The sequence below is a fragment of the Anopheles stephensi genome, chromosome 2, assembly GCF_013141755.1.
Source record: "Anopheles stephensi strain Indian chromosome 2, UCI_ANSTEP_V1.0, whole genome shotgun sequence".
Taxonomy (NCBI): Eukaryota; Metazoa; Arthropoda; class Insecta; order Diptera; family Culicidae; genus Anopheles; species Anopheles stephensi.
In genome coordinates, this window is record NC_050202.1 from 74,791,361 (window position 1) to 74,819,360 (window position 28,000).

Genomic DNA, 28,000 nt, shown 5'->3' on the forward strand with positions numbered 1-28,000 from the left:
GAAACCCATTAACACCGACCATTTAATGCCCAAATGTGCGACGCCTCGCGACTGCACCCGCTTCTGGGACACCCGCCAAGGGAGAGGTGCGTTTGGTGCGCGATCCTGCGGTGGATGTTTGGAGGCTTTCTTTTGAAACCCGTACGCACTTAAAGTTTGAAGTAATTGTATGTGTGGGGTAGGATGGGTTGTAAAGTGTGCTGTAAATTGCCCTGTGAATGTAGCGCGTTCCCTGAGAAAATTGAAAAGTGTATCTGCGGCACCAGACCAGAAGAAGAAAAACAAAATCCGCCTCGATGTCCGCCGTTTTCGGCAATCACACGTACCCAGGTGAGACGTAGTAATCGCCCGGTAATCGTAAAATTTGCCGAACATAAATCATCACCCTGGGGCGGCTGGCGGGTGAGACGAACAGTGTGCTCCGGGTCGTACAAGGTATTAACGCCACCGTGTGCATGTCCATCCATGAGGTTGCACGCTTTCTTGATAGCAAGAGTGCAAGTGATGCGCTCGGTTGCATCCCTTCGGCGTTGGGAACAGATTTTGGGGCTCGTTTTTGGCGGCTTTCGATGTAGGTCAACCGCTGCGCCACGATCGTCGCTGGCCGGTGGTGCAGGAGCTTAAGATTTATCTACCTTTTTGTTGCCCCTTTTTTTGCCCGTTATTATGCTTTTGAATTCTGGCATAATTTAATCTACTTTGTTTTTTTTTTTGTACATCGTGACAAAGTATTTTGACAATTGGAGCAACTCAGGTGCAACGCAACTAAAAAATTTGCAACGAGACTGTACATGACTGTCAACTGGAAAAAAGCCGTACAGAAGTCTTCAATACCGCTCACAGTATGGCGTGGTCTGTTTCCAATCGTTTCAATCGGCCATTCTTATCCGAATTTGAGCCCATCACGCGTCCTCTGCCTATGTGGAAGGCCTGAAAGGTCTTAAAGGTCTGGGTAGTCCGGTGCCATTCTCATTACATGATTTAGATTTAGTGTGCTTTCCAAGGGATCGAGGTAAGCTTCTGCTACATAGGAGATCCTCAAACCAATGATGTCTATGTCATGCGCATATGCTGGGTTCTGGATTGACTTTTACAATAAGATCCAGATTGATGAGAACACAGGCCCTTGGTGATAGCAGAGCGCCCTAAGAGATCTTCGCCAAGATATTCCTCATAGATCTTGGAAGTGATTAACTTGTCATTTACGAATGAGACAAGTTGATCTTCAAGTACTCGGGAGAAAATCCTCTTATAATTTGCAAACCCACCCCATTCAATGTTGCTGCTTTAACGTTAAGCAACAGCTTCAAAAACGAACCACTTACACCTCCAAACGCTAGCCATAAGAGCATTAGATTATTTAATCGTCACATTGTGCTTTGCAGCGACTCCGCTCTGTACGCAGGTGCAATTTGCGTAGTTTTCCACTCATTGCTCAAGCACAAAAGAAAGCGGCGCTACTACTGCCGCGTTCAACCGAACTGTCCACACACTGTAGCCAATCGGAACGGATTTAGCTGACGGAACGGTTGGCAGGCAGGCGCAGGCCAATCCGAAGCATCCTGCTTCAAGGAGCTCACGGGGCACAACACAACACAATGCCGGGAAACCACCATCCGCAACGCACCAGCGCGGGGAACAATGGCTAATGGCGTAATATCTGCACCACACCGTCCCACAACACACCTGCTGGCCATTATATAATTTTGACCGATGTCAACCGCGATTGTTTTCCAGCTTGGCAGGATTATTATCGTACTTCCTCGTTGCTGTCACAAGGTGCCGAGCTGGCCGAGGACACTACTGGTTGAGTCAGTGCCGAATTATTCTACGGTGGTTACTATTGTTTCGGTTTCCTAGCATTGTTGCTCTACAATTGCTGTGCGCTTGCAAGGGCAAACCCCCAAACAATGAGAGAAAATTACTTTTCCCGGGAGGGAAAATATAAAATGCCATGCAAAATTCTTACACTAAAGGGTACATTGCCAACGTGAGATTGAACAACGTGACCCATAGAGTGCAGTTAAGTCAACAGCTAGCCTCTCGATCAAATATTTGTTCTCCAATTAGTTTCCTCACGGCGATATTCCCAAAAAACAATAGATTTTGGTTTATCTTCAGCTTTCCTTGGTTGACAGACGAAAAGAGAGCTTAAAATATGATCACCTGATCGATGAGGCTAGGTTGCCGTAACGGACAGGGAAAAGCCACCAACGGGTACGTCGAAAAGAGGAACCAAAAACGGTAAAGTTCATTAAGCAAAACCTTCCACCCTGCGGAAAGATCTATTGGTCAAACACAAACATTGAGCGTGGGTCCAATCGACCGTTGTTGCACAGTCGTTAATCCACCCTACCAGTGTTTTCCGACGACCCGACGACCGTTTACATCCAACCCCATCCGATCGATCCCGTCCCGAGCATGTGTTGTGACGCGTTGAATGAGTGTCCCCGGAGTGTCCACGCGTCCATAACTTAGCCCGCAAAAGTGGGCGCATCCTCCCCGCCCCGGGTCAAGTGTGTCCAGCACACTCTCGTGTGTGTGTGTTGTTTTAGGGGCCAACCTCAGTGCAAACAGAAACGGAAAGTCAACGCGATCAGCCGCGTACCAGGCTTAGGCCGGGAAATCCGTCTGGACGGGGAAAAGAAACGGGGTCGTTTCGCGGAAGCGGTTTTTCGACGATTCGTCTGCGCGGTGGGAAAAGGTAACGGGGCGGAAACTAAACAGTGAAAGGGTAAACAACACATGTAAATGTCCGGCCCCGAAAGAACACCCATTCTCGACCTCGCACACACCAGCCGCGCCAAGTTTAATGATTGAAATGTTTTTCACCACACCAAAAAAACAAAAACACACACATGTCAGCGCCAAACGGCCACAAAAACCCCGACACGATCGACAGTGAAAGGTTAGCTCATAAATAACTCTTGCAGTGTGTATGGACACATTAATCGTTTGAATTAGTGTTTCCCAACGAAAGCCAACAAAAAGCACAATCTAACATAAAACAACAATACATAAATAATAGTTGTAAGTGTTGGCCGTTGTTCAAACATAGCCCCAGCATCCACATAGAAGACCTACGAGAAGCTTGAAACCCATAAGCAAAGCCCCACGTATCGTAAAAGTCGGTTCTCGTATCAACTGATCAATAAATTAATTAACCCGCTTTTACGAAAGACGAAGCATTGCTCAACCCATTCCATCCCGGGACAAAGCTAACGGATGATGCGCGAGCATGATAATGCCGTGCAAAAGTAGCCCGCTGCGTGCTGCGGGAAAACTCGTTCGATTACCACCAAAGGCACGTGAGCCGACAATCATTATCAGCCCGATAAACACACACGCAGCACCAGAGGCTGGCGCACGATACGATATCCACTCTTCCGCACAAACGCCCCTACGATGGATGCCGGTCCGAAGGCACGTCATCAGAACGCTTCGGCTGCTGCTGCAGACAGGTGCATCGAATCGGACGGAACTGTACCGGTGCCTGGTGGCTCAATTGCAGCCCGCCCGTTAGCCGATAAACCGTCGTGATTGATATGGGCTAATCCCGCGCTAATTAATAGCATGCAGACAGGAAGTGGCTAACTCGCGAGCGAGCGAGCGAGCGGCTAGGCTTATCAGCGCGGTAATCCGTTCTACCGATGCAGTGGTGTGCAGGTAGGCTGCAGCAACACGCACCCGTCCGTTGTGCATGTTGGTAGGATGGGGAAATTCTTTCTCTAACCGGTCGCTTCCGCTCTATTTACCATCACGCTGAATCAAATACTTCCACGCGGTGCTGGTTGCAGAATTAATTCATGATCGAATATTGTTGATCTTCCTCCGCCGGGCTATGCTGTGTTTGTTTGGAGAGCGTGTTTATGAGGTGGCTTCGGAATTATGTTCTTAGCACGCTCATCACGCTGTCGACATGCAATCCGCTTCTAACGATCGCACTGAAGCGAGGTGTTTTGTTTGGCTAAATAGATAGAATAAGCCCCGGGCGATTAATTTAATCCATACGATCATGAGCAAAATTGTGGAGTTATGGCTATACTTTGCTAGGGCTTTGTATATGTAGAATTATTAGAATTATGAATAATTTATACGAAAAAGAGTGGGAAACCCCCGATCTAAAGATGTTCTTCTGTTCCCGCGATCTGAACGCCTCTTAAGCTACTAGAATGATCACTGTGATCCTCTTCACCAATAAAACTCTTAACACCGTTTGACCAGTATCGATGAACCCATCATACCAATCCTGCACCCCCTGCATTACCATTCCATCCCCAACACGTTACCCATCTCCAACAGACAGCCCGTCTGGCCGCGTGCGTGCGTGCGAATATTTGCCGATCACGCTTCTGCAACCACTGTGCAAAGTACCACCGTTCTTCAGCGGCCACTCAGCATAGAATCAAACTCTTCAGCTCCCGCTCATTAGTTCTACCAGAATGAAGCCCGAAGCTCCGGAACTCCGGAACGGTCGCGCCGGGTTTAGCGGTCTAACTCGGAAACGCACCACACGCAAGCGCGGGATCGTTGAACGATACCGTGCAGTTAGGTTTCACAGGGGAGAAAGTTCAGCGCGAGACACGCCGATCGGATGAACCGTTCGCTGACCGTTGGCTGCGCACCACGGTTTGTGCGGGATGAGCAGACGTATAGTAGAACGCTCGCTTGAAGTAGGTCAGGGTAGCCGCCGTCGGGCATCGGCATTTTGTTTCCATCCTCAACCTCCGGGAGGAATCTGGCAGTGGCTAAATTTGGGGGTTTCTTTCCCCCCCCCCCCCCCCAACCCCTTCTCAATGGCAGCTGTCAGATTGATCATTCGCCAGTCGATAGATTTCTGGATAATGGATAATGTTCTGGAGCTTTTGGGCTGGAAGGAATTCTTAGCTAGCTGCTCCGAGTGGCCGGCCAACTGAGCAACTGAGCATGCAACAAACCCCGGCTGCACAGTTATCTGCTGCACCATCCCAGCGGACGGGAAGCAACGGAAAAGTTCTAGCGCATGAGAGCTTGAGCAAACTCGCCCGTTCGCAGGCAGTCGGCGAATGGAATGTTTTCGGGTCATTTCGAAATTAAACCGTGGTGCGCGGTCGATGCGGTTTGGAATGGATACAATTATTGGTGATTGCACCTTCCCCCCAGGCGGGTAGGTGGGAAGGTGTGAATCAGGGCAACACACGATAATGCACTCGATGCGAACGAAGCCTTTCTCGGGAAGGCTGTTAGGCTTGGGAAAAGATGATCAAACATGTGCGTCAAACAGATTAGAGATATTACGGCGTGTTTGAATGAATTTAGGCGAAAATTTTTAATACTATCACCAAGATTCACTCACAATAGCTTGCATGGAGCCAAGGGTCGCAGCTGATCTTCTTCTCCTTTCTTGGCTTAAAGACCTCTTAGGCCGTGTCTGCCTTTTCTGGCATACTAGACTTAATGATACCACGTGGTTGGATAATCACAGTCCTGCTGTGCGAAGACCGGCGCAGTGATCGCCTCTACCACCGGGTTGCCACAAATTTAAATTAAAATAAGAAATATATAATAAATTAAATTATTGTAGTCAATCCGTAACACGCGACTCCCTCATATTCGAAGGCCAAACCTTTCAACATCATTTGAGCTGTTACAAGAGCTGTTTTGATAATCGGACAGTAACTGTGTACAACATGTAGCAGATAAACTGCAACTAACCGGCAACTGCAAAGAAGGTCCGCCGGGGAAGAATAGTCTCATAAATCGTCTCAGAACTTTCTCTACAGCAGCAGCTCGCACAGCACGCCGTACTTGCCAGACTACTTTTTGGTGTTGTTTTACATTGTTCAATATCGGGGCTGATGCTTCTGGCGGCACTGCTTTGCAGCTTGTTTTACAATTCGTATCGGCTGCAAGTTCACCCAACAAGAGCAAAAAAAAGGCCAAGGATTTAGGAAAGCTCCATCCCACCCCGCATTGCTGCAACCCAATTATTCTTAACCCCGTTTTCGCGTACACGTGATCAAAAACCTACCCCACTGCTATTCGGTGGACCCAGAATTCGGGCACGAACCTTGCCGTGCTGCTTTTGGATAAAATATTTTGACAAAACCCTTTCGCCTGGATGCCAACCCGCCCGCCCTCAAGGTTGGCGGGCTTACAGCAGGGCCAAAGGATCAACGAGCAGGATGATCGGCCGCATGCTTCACACGCTTGAACGGGTTTCGCTGTATCGAAACGGTCGAAGAAGCTTACCGAAAGCGAGTGACACGATAGGTCAACCAAAAAGAAAACGCACCTGAACGCCAAAATCATCCTTCCGCCTTCCAGAACGGCAAGCGCTATGCGATTCCTCCGCCCGGTCGGTCGGCTGAAATGGGGAAGATTTAAATAAATTTGTCTGTCAAATAAATTAAACCATCGAAGCGCGCAAACGATGTCCGTAATCAGGCTCGGGACTTCCCGAAAGCAGGACGAATTTCGACCGAAACGCGATGATAAACACATTCTTCTCCTTTTGTGGCACAGCAAAACGTTGGCAAGATCCTTGAAACGGAAGGCGGCTAGGATAGAGGGGGGAGGGGGGGGGGGAATTTAAGAGGAGAAAGTTATGTTTTGCTTTATGCGTTACAGGGGAAGGATAATAAGCGCTCAGTAAATGTTTCGTTGCCATAGATGGACATAAATAAGCGTAAAAGTGAATACCTTCGGAAGACGTTTGTGATGATGCCCGATACACGGACATGATCGCATGGTAAAGAACTATTATTATAAAATAGAATTTAATAATATTTTAAACATAAAAAACAACAATGTAATCCCCGTATCACACGGGCTGATCGAACTGCTGCTGATTTGCACAAACCGGATCCACGACACCAAATGTCACCCGGCGTTGTAAATGTCCTTAACGAATTTACATCACCTCAATCAGCTTCAACCGTGCGCGAAGTGAACGCACGCGCACCCTGCAATCACCCTTGCCAAACGGGGGATGGTGTATTGTATTCACCGATTTCTTGTGTACTTTCTTTGCTGATGACGCCTAGCAGCACGCCTTCCACCCATTTGCGGATGTGACCTTATTCCGCTGGCTAACGATACCATCAACTGTTGCACGGTTCAGCGCGTGGAATCCGCGTGACCGAAGCGGCTGGTTTCAGGGTCGCGATTGATACTATGCAAGCAGCAGAAAGAAGGGACAACAGTACAGCAAAGTTTGTGGTTCTCCTTTAATCAATCGTTGCATTTAACGAGCCTGTATGGTGGCGTAAACTGGCCACGGGCTTCAGGGCGCCCTATGATCTCACGGATGGTGCGAAAACAAAAATCAGTCCACCGCCAGACGAGTTTAAATGTCATAATTAATGAAAGCTTATCGTTTCAAGCCGTGCCGTTCCTCGATGATGGTACGGGGAGGACCGGCGCATTTATCGTGTTTAACGCGCCATTTCACTTCAAGAGCCTCGAAGGTGCCCGGTGACAGGATGGAAGTGGTAAGACGGTTGCGGGGTCAATTGATTTATTGCATGTTAAACAGCAATTCGTTCGGGGCCCCCTATTTCTTGGGTTGCAAGCGATTGGTGTGAACTTTTGGGCGGTGTTTTGTAATATTTTAAACACAGAAGCAAACAAGCGTGCTTGAGCAGCAAAAGGTTTTGGGGATCATTGTACCTTAAAAGAATTAAATAAAAAATAGAAGAAGTCAAACAAATTCCTTAAATTCGACACTGTGTAGCTGTGTTTCAGCATTTGAGAAGATTTAATAAAATCAAACAAAACAAAAATCGTGCCTCCTCCCGTACATGGTTCGCACCGATGAAGCAACGATTTCGATGTACCGTTGCCGGATGAAAAACGAAGAAGGAAAAAAAACCCCACGTGATAGCGTGTATCGCGTTAATTTAGCATACTGGCCAATAATTCCCGTTGGTGTTATTTCGAAGCTCCCGGGTGCGGGCAATTTATTTTAATAACTTCCAATTTTGTGGAATACGCAACTGCTTAAATCGAAACGCGATCGGGCAAGGCGGCACACCCGAAAATTGCACACCGCGATCTTCTTCAGCAGAAGCGTAGCACGAAGAAGAATGTTACAACGACGCGCCGAATATCTCCCCACAAAACGTTGGTGTCTCAAAGCGAGTTGCTGAGAAAAGAACACAAATAATTCATTTAGCATCATCGATTATCTCGATCGGCCTTCCGTTCTGGAGAAAAATCCGCCCCAAATGATCGGTCGTTTACTGATCAAGGAAATTGAATCGATAATTGTTCGAGTGCCCTTAAGCACGATCGTACAACATAAAATAACATTCCCCACCAAGCCAACCGATAATTTGCATCGACACCCCAAACCCAAATCAACATCTTGCGACCAGGCCAGCAACAACAAAAAAAAGATGGCAGTATTAATAAATGGTTACCGCCCGGCTAAAATAAAAACAACGCCGCACCGGTAATCACTTTAACCCAAAAATTGTCTCCACCCATAAAACCATTCACGCCAGTGTAATTGTACCTAACACTCGCCGGGTGGGGGGGGGGGGGATCGTTAAACGCTCGCTCCCACGGCCGGAGCTTCCGAGGATAGCAGGTACGACCGCATCGGGTTGAGGTTTAGAGCGCCGGATGAAATTACACTCCAACCCGCCGCCGCCGTGAAGGAGGAAATGACACCAAATGGCCAATCAATCACCACGCACCAACCAAAACGACATCCCGCATTTGCCGGCATTTTTCCATACTCTCTCTCTCTCCCTCTCTCACACTGACGTTGACCCTGAACCCGAACCGGGAAACGCAACGGGACGGCCCGCGGGAGACACCGTTTTCACCAATCAACCGTAATGCGACAACACACAACAAAAGGCGGGCGTTTTCACCACTGCCGTCCGTGTGCCACCCGCCACGGCCGGGAAACGAAAGGGAAATGATCGTGGTTTTGTAGCGAAAGTTTTGACGAAACAGGCACTCCGCTAGGGAGCCTCACCCGATCATCCGATGCGTCGTGGTTCGCCAGCCACCCGGCACTCCGAATGACACTAAACGGTTCCATTATCGTTAATTTTCCTGGGCCGCGACCGACAAAACGGCCGCACTTCGTCTTCCTGTACATCACCGAACGCCACGCCCCGCCGCCGCCGTCCTCTTATCGGATGTTCGCTGATTGTTTACATCCGTACGGGAGGTTGTTCCGTGGCCGCAGCGCAAGCGACCGGTGCCGAGGGGTTTTATGCTACACTTACGCACTTTTACTTATTGTGCACGTTACAATTGCCATTCATCTTGCTGCGGTTAACACTGGGTGTGTTGTGACAGTAAGGAGCGATCACTTTTGCTTTCGATTGAGTACGATGGTTCAACTTGCTGCAGGAAGAGTAAGATAGGTGGAGAAGAAGCTGCTGTAAATGGGGTTATTTCATGTCAGAATTTAGGTAATTTTAAAGAAATATGTAAATGAGTAATATGTAAAGGAAGACCGCTGGAATCCTATTGATGACAGAGTACCTGCTTGCCGGAGGCTCTGATCGTGCTGATCGAGCATAACTCGTGCTGATCTGATCGTGCCTACTCCGAGCTCCACAGACTTTTAAGATCCAGAAGACTCCTACAACGCATGAAATAGCACACTGATACGGCCGGAGTTCCTCTACGGGCACGAGTCCTGGGGGACACCAACCAAGCACTCGCCATTTTCTAGCGGTGGGAGCTACGGACTTGGATCTTGGACGGTGTGTGCGAGCAGGACGTATGCCAAAGCCGGAAGGATACGCTGGTTGGGGCATTCGGTGATGAGTATGCCGGACTCATGCCCTAGCAGGAGCAGTCTCGTTAGCGACCCGTTCGGCACGACACGTATCAAATGGATCATGTAGAGTCAGGCCTAAGGGAGATCGGATGCCGCCGGGGGTGAGGGAGTGCAGCCAAGGACCTTGTTTATAAGGGGAAACGGATTGGACATCAGACAATTCCGTTTTAAACGTGCTCCATAGGAGAAGGCCAAGAAAGAAGAAGAAGAAGGCCTGGTCGTATTGCTGAGAAAAGAATGTTAATGGCTATTTGTGTATCTGATTGGACTGGGTTGGACAGACGAAATATAACCTTAAGAGGTCTTTTGGCCAAGGGAGAAAGAGACCTCTTAAGGTCATGCCTGCCATTGCTGGCTTACTAGGCTTAATGGGCGGTCCCGGCCTTCACACGGCAAGACCAGGATCCAAATCCCATCGGGACCGCCTCCCCATACGCAGGGCTGAATACTTTGCTACGGGTAAAATTAAGTCACAGAAAGCCAGAAATGGCAGGCCGAGGCCTCTCGAGGTTGTAGTGCCAAGGAAGAAGAAGAAGAAGGCTTAATGATACCACAGAGCTGAGCAATCAGTCAGAAGGAAAGATAGTAAAGGAATTGGATTATAATTCTAGCTGCCGTGCTTATTGTCCTTTTGGAATGTTATGTTAGTATTTTATGCTAGTATAGATATTATTTCTCAATACCAACCCTACAATGAGCGTAAATGGAGCATTTTTATTGCAAAATTTCCATCCATTTATTAATGAAAATTGATTGATACAATTGTCCGTGTCCTCTACCTTGTCGCGCTCTGCTAAGTACAACCCAGGGCAGAGAGACAGCTAGGAATGCCGGTGTACAACGGGTCGGAAGTGACATAAGTAGCAATATCAGTGAATAATTTAAAACGAGTCAAATCAAACGGTAAGAAATGAAATGTAACGTAGGTAGCATTAAATTTAAGAATAAAATAACTGTGCTCGATTATCAAAGACGGAAACATAAAACGAGGACCGATCTTAAAGTACTTAGATTGCTGACGCGCACGCCAACATACGAGCGAAATGAAACATGGAGAGCGAAATGAACGATCTAATAATTAAAACATACAAGAGAATAAAATACGGGAAAAGCACAACGTTTCCATCCGCTTTTCTACCTTAAGCACTTGTGTTGTGTGACGCTACATTTTCCGTTTCCGAGGCCGTTTTCTTCGCGGGCGATCCTTCCACTTCTGCGCTAACGGTGTCCGGTTTCTTTCGCTTGATAAGGTGCGAAATATCGGTAGCTGGCTTGGCGGCCACCGCCGTCGATGAGCTTGACGCGGTACCGTTGGAACTGCCACCAGCAGCAGCAGCCGATGACGATGAGCCCGCCCCATTATTTACATCCTTGCCATTCGAGGCACCTCCACCGGACACGATGATCTTCGAAAGCTCTCGTTTCACATTTTCGATGGGCTGTGACGGAAAAAACGAACCAAAGGATAACAATGAAACATCTGACAAGCACGTAACGAGCTAGCGTTACTAACCGTTTTCATCGCGTCTTCCACATCGGTTATCTTTTCCAGAATTTCCTTCTTCATTTCCTTTAGATCCAGTATGGTTTCTTTGATATCATCAGTCTGTTCTTTCGCTTCCTCCTGCTCGACCACCTTTTCCAGTTCCGCAACGGCACCCTTGAACGATTTGATCGACTCTTCGAACTCACTCTCCATCATGTAGCACAGGCCGACCTTGTAGTTCACCTCGGCCAGCAGACGCAGGTCTGGTTGGGCTGTTTTCTTATAAATTTCCAGTGCTTTCACTGCGAAAAGAAAACAGGGGGAATGAATACAAATGATAGCTTTAAGCGTAAGTTAGAAGCCAACAAACATCATATACACATACCGTAATCCTTGATTGCTTCTTTGAAGAAACTGTTCTCAAACGAAATGCCGGCCAGTTCGATGTAGCACTCGGGAAGATTTTCGAGCCCCTTTTCTCCCTGCTGCTGGAAGATGTTGACCGCCAGTTCAAGGATTTCCCAGGCAACCTGTAAGTTATCGGCCGCCTCTTCCTGCGCACCGCCGTTACCGGTACCGTTCGAGGTGGAAGGTCCTGGCTGTGGTTCACCATTTTCCTCCTTTGTCCCACTGGGCCCCGGAACAGATTCGGCGCCCTCCACCTTCTCATCGGTCTTGTCCTGTTTGGATTCGTTAGCTTTTTCTTCTACCTTTTCATCTTCTACTTTCTCCTCGCCGCCGTCACCATTTTCTTCCTCATCATCTTCCTCATCATCGTCGTCGTCCACCTCATCCTCATCTTTACCGTCAGCGGCGGCGATCAGATTGTTCTCGTCCTTCCCGAGGGCGATCAAAGATTTGGCATACATCAGGTAGGGCAGGCCGAGTTCTTCCGCGTTCGGGCCGTACAGCTCGGAGTAGATGGAACAACATTCGCTCAGGTCGTCGGCCGCATCCGCGTACTGTTTCATGCAATAGTTTCGGCTACCGTGACCGAACAGTTCCTTCGCCTCGCTAATCCGCTCCTCCTTGGTGGCAACTGTTTTGGCGTTTTCTGCCATCGCAGGTGTCGGTCGGTTGTTTGTGATGAGGGTAGGGTGCAAAAATCCACCGTCCTTTATCAACGGGAATCCTGTAGGTAACGTGAAACATAAGATGAGATATGTTTTAGTGATAGAGCTTACAGATGTGTTCTTTTACCATAAGGGCTTATATTTGAATATCTTGTTGAAGTTGGATTCGACCGGGGTTCAAATCCCACCCGAACCGTTCCCCCGTAGTGAGGAAAGTGACTATCCAACTGTATGAGGTATCTTTAAGTCTAGTACATCATCGTATATGTCTGCCTAGTAACAAATGAAACAATCCATCCACTTGTAAACTGTTGCACATTTGCATGCGTTGTAAACAGACCCGTGTAATGGCACCCATCCATGAAAAAACATGCTCTTGAGTATGGAAAAATAAACAGAAAGGATGGCGAATAATTTATGCGATGTATAGCCATCATCGTTGATTCTTTGATCGAGACGGACTATGTGGCACATTATCAATACGTTGACCCTTTTACATATCATAAGCTGTTTTTGCGTTCCCACATCAAACCGGGTACAAAGGATCAAACGTTTGCCAGGGGAAAAATTATATGCAAAAAAAATCACATGTTTGTACCCTGTTTCTACAACACCAAAGCTCATAACACTTCCGCCAGTTTTTCAACAACAATTAAAAAAAAAACATGACTCTTACCGGAGTTTTAATCCATTGTTCTATTCCACCCATACTCTCTATACACTTTACTTGGCCCTCCAGGCCGTATCAAACTATGTGATAAGAATTTGCTCTAATATACACCGGCTGTTGTACGGACACGTCAGGATCCCTTGGTTAGACTTAGCTCTAACAAAAAAAAACCCCGGCTCCCCGGAAGTCCCGATGTTAACCGATAGTTCAAACACAATTGAACAGCGCACATTAACAATTAATATAGCACGGCGAAGTTAGCTTGTCTGACCCTGTCCTCTGGCACACACTGTTCGCGGCAAACTATCGGTGTTGGGCTATCGATTTTTTCCACACCGCTCTCGCAAGTGCGCAAGCTTTCCACCGGCCATCGACAGCCCATCCCAGCCCTGCCGCCGGCGGGAGATGTCAATTTTGGAAGGATATCTTGAGCGCGCTCTTTCTTTGGTTCGTGGCCAACACCAAAAAAGAAAAAAAAGCTCCCATCGACAACACTCAAGTCCTTATACACACACACAGAGAGTGAATCGAGGCGCGGAGAAACGTTCTACACAATGAGCAAAAATAATTCAAAGAGAGGATAACACTTTCTCAGCACAACATTGGCGTGTATGTTTTTCACCACTCAGGAGTACTCTTCAGAAACCATTTGAAGTGGCGCTTTTGTATGCTCTTGCTTTCTCTCGCTCCTTGTCCTCTGGTGTTGTTGTTGTTCTATGTTCAAGTTGAACGAATTGCTCTCAAAAACCCAAACCGCGCTCTGTTTGGTAATGTTTGCTCGCCACGGAAAATGTTCACTCGACCCGCACGAGTTCGGCGAGGAAAGGTTCACAGTTCGCCAAGCGCCAACAACGTAGCGTTACGTACGTACGCGTCCCCGAAAGGCTCCCCCCGACTGGCTGCTGTCGGCATATGCATGGAAAGCAGCTACGAACCGAACAGTAGTGGTGTCCCTGTAAAGTGAACCCATTGCAACGAAGTGACCCCACCAAACCGATCAGCAAGCGTACGCGTTGCAATCAGCAGCGTTTCCTTCAGAGGTTACTGGGTGGACGACGCACACGCCGTTGCGCCGCAGTAAGGACATCAATTTTGCCACCACCACCGTAGCGCACCCACAAGAATACACATATCCTCTCGCGTAAGCAAAGAATCGTCGTTCGTTTGTTGTAGTGTTTGCATTTCCAGTAGCAATCTTTACCAGAACATAAAGAGTTAGGTAGTGTGATCGGAATCGCATTCCGGAAACACAGTTAAACCTTTCAATATTGTGTGTGTGTGATGAAGCAACGACAAGTGTTTATGATGTGAGACACAGGTGCACGGAATAGAATATTCACGACGACAGCATTTATTGTACTCGTGGGAATGCTTGTTCGCGTGATGTTATCCTTTACCAAGGATCGACAACTCACGGGCGAGACTGTGTGTGACTGTGCTTTAACCTAAAATTTGATGCCCGTGTCGGATGGAAAGTTCGGTGCAGCGTGGAGTAAATCTCGGTGTTACTTAATCAAATGCATACGTAATCGTTTGGTGGAGAGGAGTTCGTCGCTAGTGAACAGAAACAAAGTCCGGGTTTGCTATACGTTGGTGAGAGTGCGATCTGTTCAAAAGGATTGTTTTAATGTGCCGAGTTCGATTGTTGAAATTTTTAAAACGTGTCCAGTAAGTGCTCAGAAGAATGGTTTAATTCGCTGCTCCACTGCTTGGTGAACTTCGCGCTCTGCTTCATCAACCCTCCCCAAAAAGGGCAGGGAAACAAACACAATGGCACGGAGCACTCAAAATATTTAAATCGATTTCTTCGACACATAGCAAAGTAGGGGCGAGCAGGCTGGCTGGCTGGCTGACCGATTGTGCTCGAGGCATTTACCAATTTACTACACCGAGAGCTTTTGCGCCTTCACCCTGGTGTGTTCTCGTAGCTGCATCAGCCTGTGAGTGATGCAGAGCGCTGCAATGGGCAGTTAGCACACCAACACTTACATTAATCCCAAGCAGGATAATAACACCCGGCGCCGCTTTTAGCCCCACGCAGCAGCAGCAATGGAGGCCAATTTCAATAATAAAAAATATATTTCTTCTGCACTGTGAAAATAGCTGGACATAGGCACCAGAGTAAATGGAATAATAAGATTGCATATTCACCGAGTTGCATAGTTGATAATACATTTAAAAAATTTAAACCGCTTCGTGATAAGTGATTGTTTTGCTCTTGTCTGTTGTTTTTTGTTTTCCTCAAGTGCTTATAGAATTTAGGCTTTCGAAACACAAAACCCAACTGCTGGTGCTTCGGTTTAAAGCTATCCTTCGTACCAAAGTAAAACGATATTGAAAAATTCAACATCACCAGGAAACAAATCATCTCACACAAATACGGAGCTCGAGCTAGTTGAGCGTAAAAGTTTCCTCCTGACTCCGAGTTCATCCAAGACCACAACTTTGCCTTTGGAGCAACAGAACTGCTACTAGACTTCACTTCCCATCCATTTGCGTCGTGTAAGTAATACCCCAAAAACTTTTACTATCAATGTGTTCCTCTTCCTTCCCTCGAGTCTGCTCGCTATACACCACATTTTACTGGCAAACTTTGAAAGATTATCTCCCATGTAGAAGGTAATAAGATTCAACGAAATAAATGCGTAACAGCGCGAAACACCTATCATTCCTTCCTCTTAACCGTCGCTGACTTTGGACAATTAATTTCTGTTCTACTTTTGTCGCAGCCAAGGACGAGCTTACAAACCCTCGGCAAACACGCAAAATCTTTGGACAGTGTACCGCGAGATCCCCGACAGCGGTGTATAAATCAAAGCCACCAAACATACATTTCGATCGCCTTGGGGTCCTTTCGCTTTCTACCGTGGCACGAGCACGGAGTACCGCCAGAACCGAACCCAACTTAGAACGACGGGCTAGGCATAATAATGTACAGTCAGGGAACCGGCCAGTCGCGTCGAGACGGTGGCGAGTTTTGGGCCGGCTTTCCACAACCTCATTACAATATTCAACCCGGCTGTGTGGTTCCGTTGTGGCAAGGAGGTTACTGGCCTCATGAAACGAACATACACAGGGCACAAAGCGTTAAACCTTGCTGTACGTTTGTAGGTCGTTGATTGTTACAGGTTATGATTTGGTTTTGCAAACGACCCCCCCCTCAACCATTAGCGAAAAACGGAACCGGATCGTCTATCAGCGTTTCAGCTGGCTGGCTGTCGGCCAAAACCAAAGTCACCAAGCGCGCCCGCCGCGTCTGGTGATCGGTTATGAAGGTCAAGGAGAGGACGGTAGGTTGTCGCAGAGTGGTGTCTGGCGGATTGTCCATAAAGAAGCACGCAGCGTTCATAGATACGCATCAAAGGACATGGAGATTGATAGTAATGTTTTTAAATTATGCTCTTAAACAGCTTAAGAAACACTCTTAAACAGCGATGCTTGGAGCTCTTTGTGTGGAGGTCCTTCTTGACGCACTGGAGCTATTTATTCCCTTGTAAACCTATTAAACTGGTCTCCATTTTTTTTTTTTGAATCCAAATTACTTCGAATAGAGATGATTTTAATTCATTTTATGATTTCACGGTCAGGATGCGTTCTGAAGCTTTGATCGTTGTGTGCCTCGTCGTGCAAGTCAAAATCGCCATGGTTGTCATTTTAAAAGCCACTTCAACGATCAAACTCAATTATGATACCTTTTAACAGTAATTTACAAATCACCCTTGCACAAACTTCAGAATTGAAAATTGCACTTGCGAAAGTTATGACGTCAAAGCGGACTGGCATCATTGACTGTGAGTAACCGATCGAGTTACAAGGACTTTTGCGACTATTATTATTCACCAAAAAAAAGGTGTAACGATCTTCTACCGTCGGTGATGTATCAACTTAACGCAATTAAACTGCAGTGATTTAATTACTCGACGATTACTACTTACGTCAAAGGACCCAGTAGAGGCGATACGATACTACTCGTCGCTCAGCTACACCGGAAGGCTTGCAAAAACGAAACGCTCTTCCGGGCCTAGAAGCAGCATCTCGCTAGAGAAGACACAGAGCAAACAGACACCCCCCCCCCCCTGTCGTGTGTGTACTATTGTCCCTCCGTATCATCGGTTTACCAGAGAACTCAGCTCATAGAAAAAGTTTTTCCCATTAGAGTCATAAACGTTCGGCTGCTGTTGTTTCGTAGCGTTTTGCTGCTCTTTTGACGCTTACATCGGCTCATTACTTTTATGGGCTTTTGTTGGCTGTCCTTAAGAAAACAGGTCACAATCGATTCGAGCGGGATGGTACGTGTGCGCTGGCCCAAATTAACAATTTCACAGCTTAACAGATTACCTGGCTACCAAGGCTTCAGATAAATTATGCATGACCTGGATGGGCTTAGTTAGATAATTGATGTCAAGTCTTCCGATGCACGAAGCAACAATAAATAAATCAACCCAAGAGGTGGAGTAAAATTAGCTGCCCATTTCCTGACAGGTTTCAGTAGATACAGGATCCTTACAATATCTTGTTCGATAGATAGACTTGGATCAACTTTATGGAATGGCTGAAGAAGCATATATTGCTCCCAGCATTCTTCTACTTCATTTCAAGCGCATTTCAAATCGTAAACATAAACCCTTTTAGCAGAAAACAAAAAGCGCAAACACTTCGCTAATGGATTAGGGCGTCTCGATACACGGTACCACCCCGTCCGTCACAGGATAAACGAATCTCTTCGCTTAACTTTCTCTTCTTATCCTCCCAAAGCGGTATGCTGTGTGTATCACTGCGGTATAGAATGACATTTGGCCACTTAGCTCATCCCTTTGCGATACCACACAAAGGTTGGTTGACAGTTGATCCTGTCCTGTACGAAGGACCGTTTTTATTCGCGTAGGCCCAACCTACACAATTTGACTGGCTTGTGTCGGTGATTGCAGATATAAAGCGCCTGGCAGGGATTGTACGCTTACGACTTGCAGTTAAGAGCAAGAGCAAACATTAACAAACCCGGCTAGAATGGTTTTGAAGATGGTCGGCTAATGGAAAGCGCCCAAGGCGACGGCGGTGGGGCAGAAAGCTTTCCCAGTGGGTGGAAAATGGGTAACTTTAAAAAATTATGTCATTACGCTGTACTACTAACGGTCAACAGTTCAGTGAGGTGAATAGAGAGAGAGTAAAAATGACTAAAATATATATTTTTTCTAAAAGAACACACGAAAATAACGTATATGTAATAGCACAACTACAGAAAAAAAGATACTATTTTCCTTCAGATGAATTTTTAATTTAATTATTGTTGGTAACAATTACTTACACACACCGACCAACCGGCGGAACGCACAACACAGGATGTTTGTCAATCCTCGCGGCACACAATCAACATGCAATTAAAACGCGCAATAACGTTGTATTCCTTATGCACGATTAACGCCTGCACGCCTCGACCCTCATATGGCGCAGATCGGGTGGAGGGAGGGTGGATTTTCCCATTTTCCATACGATTTTCATGCGCATGAAATGATCTCATTCAAAACGGGACGACGGAATTTTAATATTCAGCCAAAATTAACGACCATATTTGCATGACAAACAATCTTGCCACGGGGCTATTGCATCAAGCACCCTATACGGTTGGGCTGAATTTTCGAAACGACATCAAGCGAATGAATAAATAAATAAGGGATTTTTCGCTTTTCCAAGAAATGGCGTTGCGAGTAAATTTAATTCCAAACAGCAAAACGAAGCAAACGGATGCATATTAAAGCAGTTCTGATCTGTTAAATAAATTGCACTAAAAATACTATTGAACATGAAGAAAAAGGTTAGATTGTTTGCCCGCTCTTTAACGAACTCAATAACTCTCCACAACTCTCCACAAACCCCCATTAGCAGTCTTCCGCTATCCCTGAAAGCACGCCTCGTAGCACTAAAAATACTAATTAAGGATTTTGATTATCCCCTTCCCGGGTAAGTGACTGGAGGGAGCGGGCGCTGGCATGTGCTTTCGGTGAATTGGATCCATTTTACACAGAAACACGTTTTGCGCCACTGTGACGCTTGCAAACACAACGTTCATTAGGATAGATCCATCCATCCATCCCCGGCTTAACCGTCGCTTGTTTCGCTGGCCAAATGTAAACGAACAAGTGCCGTGCTACAGCTTCTGGTTAAAGCTCGTAGCGTACGGGAAGGCGTCTGAAGGCGATTGTATCACAATCCCATTATCATACACGACCATGCGCCTCCATCGTCGAATGCACCACACCAACAGAAAACCGGGCGGCAAGCGTTTAAAGTTCTCCTGTGTGCGATAGCAAGCGTCACGGAACGGTGCTGTCTCATCATCACAAACACACACACACTTGCCAGCTCAGTTCAACCTCCTATGGAGCATCGTAAAAATGTCCAGCGGAAGCCGGCTGGCGCCTAAACATGATAGCGTAGTACCAACCGACGCTCTGCTCTGATGCTTTCTAGTTAGCCTTGTGATACGCACTGAAAAGGAACTCTCACCAGTCACAGGCCATAGAAACTGTCAAGAAAACTGCTAATAGAAATCCGCAAATGCCGGCTGCATGAAACCATTATCAGAATTGAAGTATTATTCATCCGCGCGTTCATGATTGCCCGATTGGAAGTATTGCGATTCGCTAAATTGATTAAACCGATAATATCGTGCTATTGCAATTTAATATTATTCTTTTACAGGGAACGGAACACCACAAATAGTTTGAACAACCCCCGTCTACAAGCTCACCGATATACAGGGAACCTTGCGTAAGGAATATAGAACGGCAGCCGCTACAATTATACCAACCCACGATCGTAGTGACACAATGAAGAAGCGCGAGAACGATTTATGACTCGTAAATCCCGGATCGGACACCGGTTGCAAGTACACCGTGACGACCCATTGCCTACCAGAAGCAGCATCGACGATAACCACCTACATCACGCCCACACCCAGATCACCGACAATAGAGCCGGCACCTACACCATCAACTATACTACCACCGACCACCACTCCTCCCATCGTTTCGCCATCCCTGCCCACGCCGGAAACACCGAACCCGTGCACCGATCCTGACACAGTTCCTGCCGCTCTGGACGAACGCATCGCGAATCCCACGGAAGACAATAATAAGCTGAACGGCGGTGAAATCGGTGAGCGTCGGAGAAGCTCCTTTTTCGGCAGCATCCGAGCAGCAGTTCGAGGCAGCAAACAACCGGTAACGTCAAGGAACGAAGCGCCCAACAGTGACGAACTGCGAGCTGCAGCATCGCACCACCTCCAACACTCCATCATCGTGGATCTCGGACGGGAAGAGTACACGCCCGAGAAAACGACGGCCGCCAATATTACTTCCACCGGCGCCGCCGCTGCTACCACCAGCACGGCGAACAGCTACTCCCGGAACAAGTCAACCACACGCAGCTGGCCGGTAATACACCGGAACAATTCCTACTACCGCTACCAATCATCGAGCGGCAGCGGTGGTGGTGGTGGTGGTTGTGGTGGAGCGGCCAGCGGCGGTGGCCTTCAATTCTCGGCCAATCGGAGACAGCCCACATCGCAGCAGCAGCAGCAGCACGGCTATCTGCAGTACGACTACGATGCGCCCCTGCTACAACAGCACGGTGTAAATTACTGCCCGCCCAATGATACGAACAACAACACGCTGCTCGGTTACGGCACTGCAACGGGCAACGACTACCATCTGCTAGCGAGCGGCCACCACTACCCATCCTCCGGTGCACCACCGCAACCACCGGACAAGTCTCCCAGCATCGACAGTTGTTACTATTACCAGCATTACGGCAGCATGCAACCTTCGGCAACCACCACCATCATGGCCACCACAACCACCAGCAGTACCGGGCCGGGCGGCGGTGTTGCCACTACGACCACCACGACCAACAGCTCCGGCGCTGCCGGCCACCAACAGACACCATCCGGCAACGGGACGTGCTGCTCGATACCGCCACCGATTATGTTCCTCTTCCTCACGCTGCTCATGACGTCCAGTGCTACCGCGATGCTGTGTGCGGCCATCATGACCGATCACTGGGAGCACGTGTCCTGGGACCGTACCAGTCTCGACCGGATCAGCAACGAAACCGCTATCGAGCTGCACTGGTACTTGGACGGACGGGCAGCGAAGATCCCGCTTAAAGGCAAAGGTATGCGAGCGCGGCGCGGTGGACAAACAGCGCGTTAGGACGCCCCAGAACTAGCCCGAAACCCCTTTTCTCCCTCCCTGATCCAGGTCTGCCAGCGAAACATCACCCGCCGCCTCATCACCATCAGAGTGGGCTGAAGGGAGGACCCGCTACACCACCGCCGGTAGTCACCGATAATCGGGCCGGCGTGTTTCTGGTCCCGATGAACGGTGGCATCTGGACGCTGTGCATCGATCTGACGCCGGACGAGATCCGCACCATGTCGAACGATGGCTTCCCGCAGGTGGATCAGTGCGTGAACTATCTCGCCGGTACGATGGAGAGCGCACAGGGCAACGACGAGGATGCGAGGGCCGATTGGCAACACAGTGAGTCCCAGGCGTCCTTACACCCGCATTTAAGTAGGTACAGCGCGACGCGTGCAAATTCTTTCATCCTTGTTGATCATCGGTTTCTTTTCTTTGTATCCGGTCCTCATCCGGACAATACTTCCGAGTCCATCTCTCTCTCTCTCTCTTTCTCGCTCTGTCTGCATATCCACCACTTCTGGAAAGCAGTTTCATCTGTCCTAACATGACCTTTTAACACCTATTCGAAGCCAAGGGGTGGGTCACAATAGACAGAGCACTTCTATCTATTCAGGGAATGTTTATTCTCATACTTTCCTTCATTTTCTAAAGGATTCACCATCAATTTTCCATCCCTTCTCGGTTGACGCTAGGAGGAAAATATGTCCTCTTTTGTATCGCTCAAAGGAGTTAGTCACCTTTAACCTTTTGAGTTTTCTATATTAATTTACACCTTGAATGATGTTGAAGTTAAACTACTTCTGCAAACCCAATTGGCTGCCAGCGAATTCTTCGAGCAAATTAGTGGCAAAACCAGTTCATCCATTTTGTACTTAAATGTAAATTAAAATTATTATGCTTATAAAAAAAAACCCGTGCGCTACTCAATTAGATTAGAAAGGATAACGCAACACATTTCAGCTTTTTTGCTTGAATCAAGCTCACGCTTTCATCGGTTTGTTCCCTAACCAAATTGGCTAAACATACGTACATACGCTTGCTAGCACTGCATCTTCACTTTCCCAAATTTTCCCCAAGAAAAAAAAACCCCTATTTTGTATGCAAGATCCTTTTTTTTTGCTTCCCCATCGCTACTACCATCATCTCGTGTTCTCCCGACCGGCATCGAAGTATCGATCGTATCAAAGTGCCGGCGGGCGAACGAAGCACAGTCACATTTGCATTTTTTTCTCTCTCTCCTGATTCTAATATGACTTCATCGCGTGGGGTGACTCTGGCAGCAATTGCAAAGCTTTTTATTCCCTGATACTGGCTTCCATTTCTCAAGCGTACAATAAAAGCTTACCATCCTCATCATCCAACCCTTCGGTCGGTACAGGGTACGTACCATCGCCCTTTTTGTGACCGAGTGCATAATTTACTCATTCCGTACCGGCCAGCAGTATCAGTACAGTTCACGGTAGTAGGATGCCGGGGATTCGACAATGGCACCACATACTGCAGCTCCTACTATCGATCAGTCCCCGTCCGCTCATCGTCCTGCTCATCGGTCCGGACAGAACAACAATTTGCGGACCCATATATTGCATCGTTCTATTGCTTGCGGATACATTACGCTCATCCGAGTCATCCGATAGAGCTTCCTTTATTCAGGGGGGGCCGCACGGCTTATTTCTGCAACCCTTTATGGCATGGTCAATTTTTTTCCTTCCGATCGTCAATAAGCTTGTACTCATCCCGTAAGGATGCATCATCGCATCATTTGTCCCGAAAAAACCGTCACCGTCATATAAAACCTTTTTCACATTACTTTCTATACCTTTTCTAAACCTTTCTAACGAATTTTCTTAGTAATAGTGAACTAATGCTTATAACATATTAATAAAATAAAATACTGTTCCACGTGCTCACCGGAACAGTGTATTCCACCAACCGGAACCACATGCAAAATTAATAAATCTTCCACTCTCGTTCTTCTCTTTTCGTAATCTGTTTGCACTGAATCTTTCTTCCCACCCAATCACCTTTGCAACCTGACGCGAATGACGGCACTTCATCGAACCATCTCCTCAACAGGAATGCAGAATCTATCGATTTCCTGCTCGCTGGTGTGTTTAATCATACTCGGTAGTGCGGCACTGGTCGGTGCGTTCGGTGTTTGCCAGCGCCAAATCAGTGCCGTGCTGGTGACAGGCGTTATGTACCTGCTGGCAGGTAAGTTTAATTTACATTCATTTACACACAAATCGTTCATTTTCACTAAATCTTCGTTTGCCTCTACATACTACGGTAGCGTTCAATTTCTTGGAGAGTTGGGCATCCGGTGGGATGATCTGTATTGAGCTAGCAACCAAATATAGCTTACGAATCAAGAGGATTGAGCCATTTTTTGTTATTATTGCAGAACTTCAGATGTCTATAACTTCTGAAGTTCTTTGCCGATTTTTATATAAAATACCAATTTGGAAAATAATTTTTACGTCAAACAATACGACCGATAAGGAATAACCAACCTTAATAAAAAAAAATGATAAGTATTTTGGAATATTCCGAAAACTATGCAAGACACTCAAAATTGACATCAAGCTACTCAATTTCTTCAAGACACTTAAGGAACCTTCCAAAACTACTTCACCTTCTTCTTTGGCTCTACAACCTTGAAAGGTCTCGGCCTGCCCTTTTCTGGCTTGGTTTCTATGACTTGATTTTATCCGTAGCTGGATAGTCAGTCGCCTCTGAGACATGGACTCTGTTCAAAACTGACGAAGCCCTCTTAGCCGCGCGTTCGAGAGGAAGATGCTAAGAAAGATTTTTGGCCCCTCCATGTGTGGAAGGACAATGGAGGAGCCGCTACAATGACGAGCTCTACGAGCTGTACGATGATCGCACCATCGTGCAGCGAATTAGACTCGCCAGGCTCCGGTGGGCTGGTCACGTCATGTGAATGGTACCGGACGACCCAGACCGTAAAGTCCTTTTAGCCCAGTAAAGTCCGCCAGAACGGCCGGGATAACGGATTGGCAAACCACGGCGCTAAACTGTGATATAAGCGGTATCGAGGATTGGCGCAGCAGGCCAAGACCGCAAAGCGATTGTAGCGCCTAATAAGTAAGTAAGTAAGTAAGTAAGTAAGTAAGGATAGTCAGTCCTGCATACGGCGATGATGAGATTCGCCTTGCCTTGGCCACCGGTCCTTCTTCTTCTTCTTCATTGGCACTACAACCTCGATAGGCCTCGGCCTGCCCTTTTCTGGCTCTATGACTTAATTTCTCCCGTAGTAATGTAGTTTGCCCTACGTACGGGGAGGCGGTCTAGATGGGATTTGAACCCCGGTCCTGCCATGTGAAGACCGGCGCCGTTATCGCTTCGCCGCCCCAAAATTTATTCACGTTGAACTGTTGAAGACGAATAGCAATTTTATCTCGCCATTTGTTCGAACATACCCACTCGCTGTGCGTATTGGTTTCAAGGGAATCCTTGGCATAAAAAATTCACCTCACAAAACCATAAAACTTCGTTTTCCCCGCCCTGTTTTTTTTCCTTCCTCCTCCTCCTCCTATCTCCGCACAGCTTAACATTATTGACTAGGATCCACTTTCATGCGAACAATCAACACGCTACTCCACCGGGAGATATAGCAACAGCAACAAAAATCGATGGGATGTCGAGCTTTTGTTTAGTTTGCCGTTTTCTTTCCCCCCCCATCCCAACACACAACGGTTCGTGTATCAGCTGTTTTCCACCGAGCCAAAGCAAACTTTGTTGCACACACCCGGTTTTCGCAAAACGATGTGCGGGAGACCCGGGTACGCCGTTAAGGGCACGTATCGTTACACGGACGCGTCGGAAATAGAAAATGACAAATTCTATTCCTTCGAGGAACCGACGACCAACGGTTTCCTCCACTAGCTTCGCTGGCAGGTACGAGCCGGTGTGCCGGACTTCTTGACGGACAAGTCACGCGATATCGGAGTAAAGTCGGCGTGCACAGTCCAAACTTCCCAACCAACTTCAACTTCGTGCCCCTTTTGTAGCGATGTATTGTAATGCTTCTTTGCAAAGTGGAAAAGTGAATTCCAGCTCTCCGTTGAGACACCGCAGTATCATAAACAGGTTTACTTTACTTTAGCTGCAAAAGCTTTGTCGCAAATGATTATCATATTTATCAAACCCATCATGTCGCCCAAAAATGTCGCTCAGAAAGATTTTTCAATTTCATTTTCCCCATTTTCCTCTCTCTCTCTCGTCCCACAGCGCTCTTTGCCTTGTTCACGTTAATGATCATACACTTCAAGCGACAGCAGGGCCGTCCGCTGCTCGACAGCGACTTCGACGGTACCATCGATGGTGTGGTGGCCATCAAGGGTACGGCTAGGGCCGCATCGAAGTTCCTTGGCGCCCGAATATTCGTCACCGCCTGGAGCCTGGACCTCGGGTGGGGCGGTGTGGTGCTGTGCGCCTTCACCTCGTTCCTGTGGATTTTGCTCTCGAAAATCATGCGCTTCAATCCACTGTCGGCAATGATTTGATGATTCAAATTTAAGTTCAACAAGGTCGCCGTCTACAACATCACCTAGCTGCGCGGCGACCTGCACCCTCCCATCATCATCGATCGAGCGCACGCAATATGCTGGTGAGGAATGTTTCGTCATTTTAAAAGGTGGGCCCCCCCCCCCCCATTCGCAACAGGCCCTAGCCTAGCTCAATCTCATCCCAGGTGACAAACAGCACCTGAACCATTTCTTTGTGATAACATTTCGATCATCAACAATCGCACAATTTATCAGTACTGTTCTACAGCTACTACTCTCCTTAGAGATTGTGCCCATTCGGCCGTACCAAGGGCGGGTGGGTATCGTCATCATTTCATCTACCCCCGTGTTTTGGTAGCTCATATTCGCTTATACACTTTTTATGCGCCAGTTTTACACTTTATACATTCGACTATGCCTTCTATGCCTACGATCGTGCTGGTGAGTCGGATAGCGTTCGACAGCTTGGAGGATAGGTTCACGCACGCGCTTGCTAGTACCGGTAGTACCCGGTGGTCCTTCATCTTCGTCTCGTAGTGGCTTATCTTTAACGCTAAAAGAATCTAGAATTTAACTACCAATTCAAAAACCAACTTACACGTAGCGGTAAACATTTAATCTAATGCTCCAACGGCATTAAAAGGGAAATGAAAGTATTGAAAACAGAAATAGTGATGATAGTGTGCGATAGGCGGCGGACGATTAGAAGCGAATATCTCTTAGCCTGAAACGATGGCTCGTTTTGAATTTCTAAACAGAACCAAATCAAAGTTAGAAACACACACTACGTTCTCCTCTTGTGGCGAGAAACATTGTATGGTTTGTTAAGTTTTAATCAATATTTTATCGAGAAGACAAATTTAAGCTCCCGAAAGGGAAACAGTGATGAAAAGATACAGAGAATGCGTCGACAGACTGTACGAATCCTATACATTATTGCAGACACACTTTACACAAGAAACATTTAAACACGAAAGGAAAGGAAACATATATAGGAATAGAGCAACAGGACTTATCTACACATTCTTGTACAGAGGAGTGCCGGTATAAAAGGCCGGCTCTAGTTAAATATCTTAGCGCAATGCTTTCATTGCCTGTGCAGCATCATATAGAGCGGGAACAACGGTTCCCGATTCCTTGGTATCATTTCGTCTCCCTAGAACACCACCGCCCCTGACTACTCGCTTACGTTTGAGCCATACATGCGGTAGGTTTAAGCAAATTACCATTACGTCTACTCACAGCCGAGGATGACGGTACGTGCAATTCGGTACAACATTCCGAGCTTACACATTAATTACAACGGTTTGTACGCGATCAGATGGATCCAGATCCAGAAGAGGTACCCCCGGCAGACAACTCTTGGACCCGGTGGTTGCCGCCAGCACTGGAGCGATATTGCCACTCTCAACCAATTACCGAATATAGTTTATGTAAAAGCTTTGCCTTATAAAAAACGTAAGTGGAAACAAAGGAAGGTGCAGAACAAGAGATTCTCTATATATACAGATATACAAGAATATTAATTATACAAATATAAAACTTCTGCGAATTATGATGCATGAAAGCGCGATGCTTTAGAATAAAAAGAAGAAGAAAATATCACACCGAAGCCAGTGCGGTTCAGTTTCTCACTCTACCGGTATCCGAAATAAGGTGCTAATGTTCGGAGCTGTACGCCACCGAGCAATCGACTGGATTCCTTTCCGTGGTTCTTCCCACGTCTATTTTGCGGCAAAACAGCCCGAACTTCAATTTCGGCGCGCTTTGGGAGAACGCAATGGTTGAGCCGGATTGTCTAGCGCTCCGCTGGTTCTTATTCTTTCTATAAGCTAACATTTCCATGGGACGGTTGCTTCCATGTCCGCATCCACCGCTAAAAGGACGTGGAATCCATTAATCGGCAATGATATTTTCCCTCCATAGCGGTAACAGACACGATGATGAACCGCCGATTGCATCTTGAATTACGATACAGAAGCAAACAACAAACCCCGGAACTTACCTCGTTTGGCGGGGTGCTTCGAACGGAATCAGATGTCCAAATGAGTCCACAGCACAGTAACACACGACGTACAACGTTGTATTTTCTTTAAATGGTCGTAAATGATGATTTTAGGTAGGTTTACACCGATTTAACCAGGAACAGCGCTTCAGTTTCAGCTGGACTCGCTCGAACAAGAAACAAATGGCGCGCAAGAAGCGGGGAAACATGCGGCAAACGTCAAACATTGCATCTTGTCGCACGGTG

The 28,000-nt window shown here is 47.2% G+C and overlaps 2 protein-coding genes across 7 annotated transcripts; one reads left to right on the top strand and one right to left on the bottom strand.

The window, feature by feature from the left end:
* Positions 1 to 10,498: 10,498 nt before the first annotated feature.
* On the bottom strand, positions 10,499 to 27,999 carry LOC118505801 (protein NASP homolog). Its single transcript, XM_036042135.1, has 4 exons — positions 27,755 to 27,999; positions 11,659 to 12,405; positions 11,301 to 11,575; positions 10,499 to 11,226 (listed from the first exon to the last, which is right to left on the bottom strand). Exons 2-4 carry the CDS (start codon positions 12,332 to 12,334, stop codon positions 10,927 to 10,929), a joined length of 1,251 nt encoding a protein of 416 aa, XP_035898028.1. The 5' UTR covers positions 12,335 to 12,405; positions 27,755 to 27,999; the 3' UTR covers positions 10,499 to 10,926.
* LOC118505802 lies at positions 13,810 to 27,365 on the top strand. 6 transcript variants are annotated; one of them, XM_036042137.1, is made up of 6 exons: positions 13,810 to 14,157; positions 15,263 to 15,518; positions 19,716 to 21,188; positions 21,275 to 21,556; positions 23,294 to 23,431; positions 25,472 to 27,365. In XM_036042137.1, the coding sequence occupies exons 3-6, from the start codon at positions 20,831 to 20,833 to the stop codon at positions 25,744 to 25,746; spliced, it is 1,053 nt and encodes a 350-aa protein (XP_035898030.1). In that variant the 5' UTR covers positions 13,810 to 14,157; positions 15,263 to 15,518; positions 19,716 to 20,830; the 3' UTR covers positions 25,747 to 27,365. The 6 variants fall into 6 exon arrangements, with proteins under 6 accessions (XP_035898030.1, XP_035898032.1, XP_035898034.1 ...); XM_036042139.1 differs by having other exon boundaries at positions 15,272 to 15,518; XM_036042141.1 differs by having other exon boundaries at positions 13,810 to 14,093.
* Position 28,000: the final 1 nt, after the last annotated feature.

Excerpts from the sequence above, each read along its gene's own strand:
- LOC118505802 (XM_036042137.1), top strand. The coding sequence starts at position 20,831 with ATGCAACCTTCGGCAACCACCACCATCATGGCCACCACAACCACCAGC. Across the intron at positions 21,557-23,293 it reads GAGGGCCGATTGGCAACACA|GAATGCAGAATCTATCGATT; the intron begins GTGAGTCCCAGG and ends TCTCCTCAACAG. Across the intron at positions 23,432-25,471 it reads CGTTATGTACCTGCTGGCAG|CGCTCTTTGCCTTGTTCACG; the intron begins GTAAGTTTAATT and ends CTCGTCCCACAG.
- LOC118505801 (XM_036042135.1), bottom strand. The coding sequence starts at position 12,334 with ATGGCAGAAAACGCCAAAACAGTTGCCACCAAGGAGGAGCGGATTAGC. Across the intron at positions 11,576-11,658 it reads AGAAGCAATCAAGGATTACG|TGAAAGCACTGGAAATTTAT; the intron begins GTATGTGTATAT and ends TTCTTTTCGCAG. Across the intron at positions 11,227-11,300 it reads TGGAAGACGCGATGAAAACG|CCCATCGAAAATGTGAAACG; the intron begins GTTAGTAACGCT and ends TTTCCGTCACAG.